At 57.0% G+C, this 8,098-nt stretch overlaps 1 protein-coding gene across 1 annotated transcript; it reads left to right on the forward strand.

Moving 5' to 3' along the window:
- The first annotated feature begins 383 nt into the window (after positions 1 to 383).
- LIF (LIF interleukin 6 family cytokine) lies at positions 384 to 3,721 on the forward strand. The gene is made up of 3 exons (XM_047088538.1): positions 384 to 402; positions 2,186 to 2,364; positions 3,098 to 3,721. The coding sequence occupies exons 1-3, from the start codon at positions 384 to 386 to the stop codon at positions 3,506 to 3,508; spliced, it is 609 nt and encodes a 202-aa protein (XP_046944494.1). The 3' UTR covers positions 3,509 to 3,721.
- Positions 3,722 to 8,098: the final 4,377 nt, after the last annotated feature.

The following is an 8,098-nucleotide window of genomic DNA, read 5'->3' on the forward strand; positions in this document are numbered from 1 at the left end:
CTCGGCCTGGGGACCCTCCTTGCCCTCTCCAACTTCAAACAACTCCTAGGGCGAGCCATTCAGGAAAACCACAGGCTGTTTTGTAGAAGAGTTCATTATAATTTTATCAATCAAATTCTTAGAAGAGGGAAAAAGTCTGCTCTCTCCACCCTCCCCCTTCACTCCCCCCCCCTCAACTCTCACTTTCTTCCATTCATAATTTCCTATGATGCACCTCAAACAACTTCCTGGACGGGGATCCCTGCTAAATATAGCTGTTTCTCTCTCTGTCTTACAACACAGGCTCCAGTATATAAATCAGGCAAATTCCCCGTTGAGCATGAATCTCTGAAAACTGCCGGCATCTAAGGTCTCCTCCAAGGCCCTCTGGAGTCCAGCCCATAATGAAGGTCTTGGCGGCAGGTAAATCCACCCGCCCCGCACCGGCTTCCGCGCCCCACTGCCGGTGCTGCGGCAGCTTGGGGCACTTGGCGATCGCGAACGGGACACCCACCCGCCTCAGACACACGGGCTCCGGGCACCCGTGCAACCGGCCCGGGCTGCCGGAGGCGCTGGGTGGCGGCCGGGAGCGAGCGCAGACACATGGTCCCGGCACCGCGCGCCCAGCCTGCCCGGGGGCCAGCAGGTTGGCGGGCAACGGAGGGGGCTGCCGAAGCCTTCCTCCTGCTCCTCCTCCACCTCCTCCGCTTCCTCCTCCTCCTCCTCCTCCTCCTTGTTCCTGCCACTCTCCCTTGCTGCTCTTCCCGCTCCGCTTTCTCCCGATTCACCCTCCCTCTTTCTTTCTTTCTGTCTTTCCGCTTTCTCTTTTCCAACCGCGTCCCGGGCTGCTCCCAGGGAGGGGCACCGGCCGCCGAGCAGCTTGCAAACTCCTGCGGGGACGGAAGCAGGTGCCGCCTCCATCTGCTAGTGCCTGGAAAGCTGTGGTCTTTGCTAGGTGAGCCGGGGGTGTGGGGGGCCCCCGACCATCCCGGGGGCCTCAGAGCTGCCTGGGGATGTTGGGAGGAACAGGGGACCCAGGAAAGTGAACTTGAGGCTGCCACTGTCCCAGCAGGGGAGATCCCTGAGGCGCTCCAGCACCCCCCCTTCACCCCAGCCTCACCGGTTCTCCAGCCTCACTGGTCTGCAGACCCCCAGCTCCTGCTGGTGGGCCACCAGGAGAAGTCCCTCGGAAGGGACCTGAGAGTAAATAGGGGAAGCAGGCGCCTTGGGAGGGAGGGGCGACCCAGGACAGGCCCCAACAGCTCCCAGCTCTCCTGTCACCTTTCACTTTCCTTCCTCCCCCGCCAACCTGGCTGCCTGTGACCTTTTCCCTTTTCTCTTTTCTGGTTGCACCATTTCCTTTGCCTCCCTAAGGCTCTGAGGGCCTGTGACCCCAGGATTTTCCTAGTCCTAACCCAGGGCCTGGGACAAGAGGGGGATGGCATGGAGGCAGGAGCTGTGCAGAGCAGGTGGCGGGGTGGGGGGTGGGGGGGGGACAAGAAATTCTGAATGATGATTTGGGGTTGGAGAGGGGGCAGAATTGCAGAATTGGGGTGGGGTTGAAGGTCCTAGATAGGCGAGCGGCCACATTTGGAGAAGGAAAGCTATAGAAGAGATGGGGGAGGGTGGCAGGCGAAATTAGGGGACAAATGACCCTGGGAGTCAGAATCAAATGACAGGTTTAAAGAGATAGAAGAGTGTCAACAGAAGATCCACCCCCTCCCCCACCAGGGTCCCATGGGGTCCCCATCTGGGAGACCTGGCCCGCAGTGGGTCAGTGAGCATGAAACAATGTGCAGGAATCTGGACCATCCTTCGAGGTGGGAAGATAGGGGCCTCTCTTTTTCTTGAGACTCGCTGGGCCTGGGGCATGGTCCCTTCCACCCAGAGGGGCAAGAGGCCTCAGGGGAAAGGGCTGGGTGGTTGGTGTCACCCTGAACCCAGCTCCCCGTTGGTGGGAACAGCTCGTGTCCTCTCAGGAAAGAGAAGGAAAAACTGGGAAAGTGGAGGGAAGCAGAGCTAGAGAGAGAGAGACATAGAAACAGATGCAGTGACCTCATGAAAACCAGAAGCAACCAGGGGAAGATAGAGCCAGAGGGGGAGCCAGGGCACTGGTGTCCCTGGGGAGATGAGGCGCATCTTCTGCCATGAGCCCCCTTGCCCGCCCCCTACCCCCTGCTCATGGCTCCTTCCTGCCTATTCCCAGGAGTCGTGCCCCTGCTGCTGGTTCTGCACTGGAAACATGGGGCGGGGAGCCCCCTTCCTATCACCCCTGTCAACGCCACCTGTGCCACACGCCACCCATGTCACAGCAACCTCATGAACCAGATCAGGAACCAACTGGCGCAGCTCAATGGCAGTGCCAATGCCCTCTTTATTCTCTATGTAAGTCCCCCTTCCAGGTCCTGAGAGAGGAGGGAGGGAGGGGGGAGGGCCGCTGCACTGACCTGGGCTGTCGGGGCTGGTCAGGGAAGAGAGCTTTTGGAGCTGGAAGGAGAGAATGGGGAAAGGGCTTGGTTCAACCACACGCGGACCCCCACAGCTTCTGAGCCCCCCACCCCACCCCCAACCCAGGCTCTGAGACTGGAAGCCACTTTCCCAAGGTGCCCAGTTCATCCTGGGCAGAGCTGGGGGAGAAGGGAGAGGCCGGGCACTGATGGTCTAGGGACTCCTCCCCCACGTGGAGCAGAAGGCCGATGAGAGACAGAGAGGAAGTAGGGGGGCCAGAGAGATGCTTTTGGGAAAGTGGGCTGCGGGTGTCTGGAGGTGCAAGGCCGCCGAGGAAGAAGAGGAGGATGGTGGGTTGAAAGAGCAAGTGTGCGTGGTGTGCCCGCAAGAAGTGGGACGTGGTGTTTCCCTTCAGTCCCCTGATGCTCTTGCTGGTGGTGATGACGATCCCTTGCCTGGTGTGGCCCTTGATTCTTTACCAAGTGTGTTCACACCACGATTATTCTGGGCTCTCATAACAATCCCAAGATGCCTACGGGGCAAGTAGTCAGCTCTCTGTGCCAGAGGTGGGAAACTGAGACCCAAGAACTCACCCAGAGGCTTGGTGGCCGGGCTGAAATACCCATCCCTGACCCCCACATCACCTCCCCTCTCCCTCTCTGCTCCTCAGTACACGGCCCAGGGGGAGCCGTTCCCCAACAACCTGGACAAACTGTGCGGCCCCAACGTGACGGACTTCCCGCCATTCCATGCCAACGGCACAGAGAAGACCCGGTTAGTGGAGCTGTACCGCATCATCGCTTACCTTGGTGCCTCCCTGGGCAACATCACCCGGGACCAGAAGGTCCTCAATCCCAATGCCCTCAGCCTCCACAGCAAGCTGAACGCCACTGCAGACATCATGCGGGGCCTCCTCAGCAACGTGCTCTGCCGCCTGTGTAACAAGTATCACGTGGCCCACGTGGACGTGGCCTATGGCCCTGACACCTCAGGCAAGGACGTCTTTCAGAAGAAGAAGCTGGGCTGTCAGCTCCTGGGGAAGTATAAACAGGTCATTGCTGTGGTGGCCCAGGCCTTCTAGACAGGAGGTCCTGAAGCATGCAGTGAGTGACCTGAGATCTTAGGCTCAGGCAGCTGTCAAACTGTGGCCAGGGCCAGAGCATCGCCAGACCCAAGTGGGGACTGCTGGCAGACCCCGAGGGGTTTCTGGCCAGTCCATTCCCCTCTAGGTGGGCTGTGATGAAGCCGAGCAGAATCAAAACACCCAAAGGCAGGGCCTATCTACAGCGCCAATTAGAAGAAGGCACCCCTTCCTCTGGGAGACTGCAGCCAGGCACTAGAGTGTCGGGCTGGTCAGGGGATTATGGGCTGGATCTCTGTCCCCACTTGTCCCCTTGGCCAGGGACTTTGTGAGAAAACTGTACAAGTTGTCCATGGTGACCCTGACCATGGGGCAAGACAGCAGGGGTCAGGGGACTCTCCCAGCCCCGCAGAATGACCGCCATTGGTGCCTTTGCTGCCCCTTAATGTAGGTTTTGGAAGGTTTGACTGGGCTCGGGCAGGCCAGAGGAGCTGGGGTCCTGAGGACTCCTTGGCCCCTACAAGTATGGCGAGTGGAAGTTAGAGAAGGGAGTTCTGGTTTGAGATGCTCCTTCTCTTGATCATGATTGGAGAGCTCAGGCCTAGGGACTGGACTATGAGGCAGAAAGTTCCAGAATGAGCTCACTGGCATTCAGGCTCCTAGGGAGGCAGAGAGGCCACCTTCGGGCCTGGGAAGGAAGAGAGGTCCAGAAAGCTTTGACAAGCTCTCCTTCTTGCCCTCAGGCTTTCCTGAAGCCTGGGTTGGCCAGGGTCTGGTGGCTGGACCTGGAGGTAGGGTTTGTGGAGGTGGGCAGGTGGCAAAGTCAGCTGAGGAGTTTCTGAGGGGACCCAGATTCTTCCTTCTGGGCAATGGTCTATAAGGGATGGGAAGGACTAGGTAGTTAAGAGTGGGAGCTCACATCTGGGACCCAGGGAGGCCCTGTGACGTCACACAAAGGTACTTGAGGGGGACCAGAGGTCATCTCTGGTTCTGAGGGCAAGGGAACAGCAGAACCTGAGGTCAGGGTCTCAGAGAAGCCTGAGAGCCGAGAGTGCTGTGTGTCTGACCCAGCATGATTGTCTATTTATTATGATGTCCTATTTATATTAACTTATTGGTGCTTTAAATGGCAAAGTTAATTCCCCTTTCCCTGCTTCCTACCCAACAGAAATAATATGATGGCTCCTATAGGAGCCAGGGCCAGGCCTTAGCAGGGACTGGTCCAGAAGTCAAGGATGTTACAAGTGGAATAAGCCTTACGGGTGAAGCTCAGAGGAGGGTCAGGATCTGAGAAAACTGGTCAGCCTTGGTGGGGGAGGGGAGCAGGGGACCCGGCTCCATACCCCATCCCAAATGTGACTTGCTCTGGGGGTATCAGGATCCTGGCTGCAAGGCAGGCCGGGCCAGTTTGTGGAGTGGCCAGGGGCCTTCCACAGGGCTGCCATGTTGGTTGGCTCCAGGGGGCTCGTTCAACTCTGTGTTTTCTGGCACCTCCTGGAATTGTGATCAGGGGCAACATTCGTGGTTGAAATGGTGCTCCTAGAGCACGGGGTAAGGCATTCCTGGTGGCCTGCTCTGCTGCTCTTTCCTTGTCCCCAGGCTGCCTCTAAGCCAGCAGTTGAGGGGCTCTGGAACATCCACATGCAGTACCCAGCATGCTTGCACACAGTGGGGAAGCTCCTTCTCGGGTGGCCCAAACACCCACAAAGGGCGAGAGGGCCTGGCTGGGCCTTGGGAAGCTGGGGCGGTGCAGGGAGGAGCTCCCTGCTCCAGAGAGGAGAACAGGGAGGCCCTGGGCCGAGGACCAGGAAGCTGTGGTCCCTGCTGCCCCACCTCCCCCCACGCCCCCACCCATGTCTGGGCTCCCAGGCAGGGAACCCGATCCTTTCCTTTGTGCTGGGGCCAGGCTAGTGGAGAAACGCCCTCCAGTCTGGGAGCAAGGGAGGGGGTGCGGAGCTGGGGCAGCTGCTAAAAGCAGCATTCTGGCTTCTTCTCAAACCCTAAGCGGGTGGCGGTCCTAGTGGTTCAGCCAATGTGATTATGGTACTTTGCACTCACTTTGCACCTCTCTGTCTTCTCTGAGCACTTTACCCATGCACACCAGGTGGCAGGTGGTGAGGCAGCAGGCAGGTCCTGACTCCTGGGGCAGGGGGCAAGGCGGGGGTGCAGAGTTGGGGGTTGTCCATCCCATTGGCAAGGCTATTTTGTGGCGGGTGGCAGAGGAGACCATGAACCTCTTTCTGAGGCTGTCTTCATCTGGGTCACACTCACCCTCATCCAGTGTCTGAGCCTGCTGCCCTCCCTGCGCTTTGGTGAACACGGCTCAGAAGGCTTGGGGCCAGCTGGGTCCTTAATCATCCCATCACCTTGAGTACACCGACTCCCAGTGCTGGGCCCACCTGGGCAGCCTCTGAGGCCCAGGGACCAAGGGGATCTCCTTCCCTGAGCCCAACACGGACCCTCTGCCTCCCTCTTCCTGCCTCTGCCCTTCCTGCCCCTATTTCCTGCCCTGCCCCTCAGCCCCCATCCTCAGCTCTCTTTCTAGAACCAATCCAGAAGACCACTTTGCACAGCATCCTGGAATTATGGAGCTTCTGTGTGGAAAAAGCTTTGCAGGGCAGGAAGCTGTCCTTTTCCTCGTTTTTCATCTGCTGGTGTGGACCCACACCTGCATCCTGGGTCAAGAGGAGAAGGGAGAGGCTGTCAGCAGAGGAGGGGGTAGGACAGTCATTTTGTAATTTATGGACAAAGGAATATTGGGGACTTTATTTATTTAAAAACATTTTAAACAAAAAGAGCACCGCTGGTTTATTTGTCTCTCCTCTTCCTCTCCTTGCCCCTCTTTGGGGACTCCCCCAACTCCTTCCTCCTGAAGCAATCCCACCCCACCTTGCTGACTCTCCAGAATAGACACAGCATGTGGGGTTGGAGGCTGGAATCAAGTGAGAATTTCCCTTCAGATGGTACAGAGGTCCTTTTAGATCACCCCACCCCCCCACCTCGATTCCAGTACCTGGACATCTCTCCCATTCGCACTGCTGGCTCCGTTTGTCCCTCCGTGTTTCCCTCCTTCCTTTCTACTGGACAGGACTTGGCCTTGTGGGACAAATTCCTCTTTGATGAATGTACCCTGTGGGAATGTTTCATACTGACAGATTATTTTTATTTATTCAATGTCATATTTAAAATATTTATTTTTTATACTGAAGGAATACTTTTTTTTTTAAGAAAAAAGAGAAATTAATAAAGAATCTGCTCTTGGCAAGCTCTCCAGACTGTATTGATGTGGGAAGATGGGGCTGGAGGGGCCGAGACTGTCTCTCCACCCAACTGAGTGGAGTTCTGCTCGACAAAGGGCAGGCGGTTGGGAAGAGGGGGGCACTTCCACCGGGCAAGGGTGCTGGCATGGGTGCATGGGGGTGGTGGGCAGAACAGGCATAGGTGGAACAAGGTGGGTGGGTTCCAGACCCTGAAGTGTTGCCCAGAAAGGCCCCAGCCCTCTCACTGTAGCCCCATGAGTCTCTAAGAGCCATTTAACAGAGAGAGAAACTGAGGCTCAGACAGATAAAGCCACTTGCCAGGGGTCCTATTGGCAGTGTTTAGCACCACCCCTGAGCTCCAAATCTCATGCTCTTTCTGCTACATGGAACTTCAGGGATCTAGAAAATTCCAGCTGCTGTCCTCAAGGAATGGCCCAGTGACCGTCCAAGGGGAGCTAAAGGGCATAGGCATGAATGACTTTGGAGCAGGAAATCTAAGTAAGGGTCCTGTCCAGAATTGTGCAGGATGCTGGGGCCGGGACGGGGGTTTTCTGTCCGGCTCTTCTAGGCCTAAGCAGCCCTTCCATAATGAACGCTGCTGTCCTGTCCCTCTGTCTGTTTCACATGTGGGGACCTCCTTCCACTGCAACCTTCTTCCTAGCCTCCTGGGACTCCTTCCTTGGGGAATAAGGGAGGTTGGGACCAGATAGCCATAGACATAGAGGCTCTGGGGTTTGGGTCTTGGGGCTCCCCCAGCTGAGATTCATTTGAGGATCTGGGCAGTTTTTCTGAGAGTCACCTGCTTGCTCTTTCATGAGCGTTTATAAGCGTCAGGTCCTGTGTTGGGTTCCAAAGGTGAATAGGATACAGTCCAGGACTTCTGGAAGCTCAAGGGCCAGTGGGGACAATGACTGAGCACATCCGGGAGGATGTGAATGATGAAAGAGGCACATAGAAGGTGCCAGAGGCCAAGGTGGAGAGAGCACTCACTGCACTGGGTGTCAGCAGGGGGCTCAGTCGGTGGTCCTCCCTGCTGTCTGTGCAATGAAGGGCCTTGACCCACGACACTGGGCAACGTTGGCCTCACCTGAGAGCTGATCAGGAACGCAGAATCTTGCTTCCATCCCCACCCCAGACCTGCTGAATAGAAATCTGCCTTTTAAGAAGATCCCAGGGGATTTGTGTGGCTATCCAAGTCTGAGAAAGGCCACCTTGCAGTCCTTCCTTTTCTCACTCCTCCTGAGTCTATGAAGATGCCAAGTGTAAATCGTCAAGGGCGGCACAGGCAGTGGCTTGGGAGGGGGAGTCTGCCTGGTCCCTGGGGCCTGAG

The sequence above is a fragment of the Lynx rufus genome, unplaced genomic scaffold, assembly GCF_022079265.1.
Source record: "Lynx rufus isolate CCGP_SWC_20201006 ecotype Redwood Valley unplaced genomic scaffold, mLynRuf1.p SCAF_24, whole genome shotgun sequence".
Classification (NCBI taxonomy): Eukaryota; Metazoa; Chordata; class Mammalia; order Carnivora; family Felidae; genus Lynx; species Lynx rufus.

What these genes read in the sequence shown, in the direction of transcription:
- LIF (XM_047088538.1), top strand. An exon ending in ATGCCCTCTTTATTCTCTAT is followed by an intron (nt 2,365 to 3,097) that starts GTAAGTCCCCCT and finishes TCTGCTCCTCAG; the next exon opens with TACACGGCCCAGGGGGAGCC.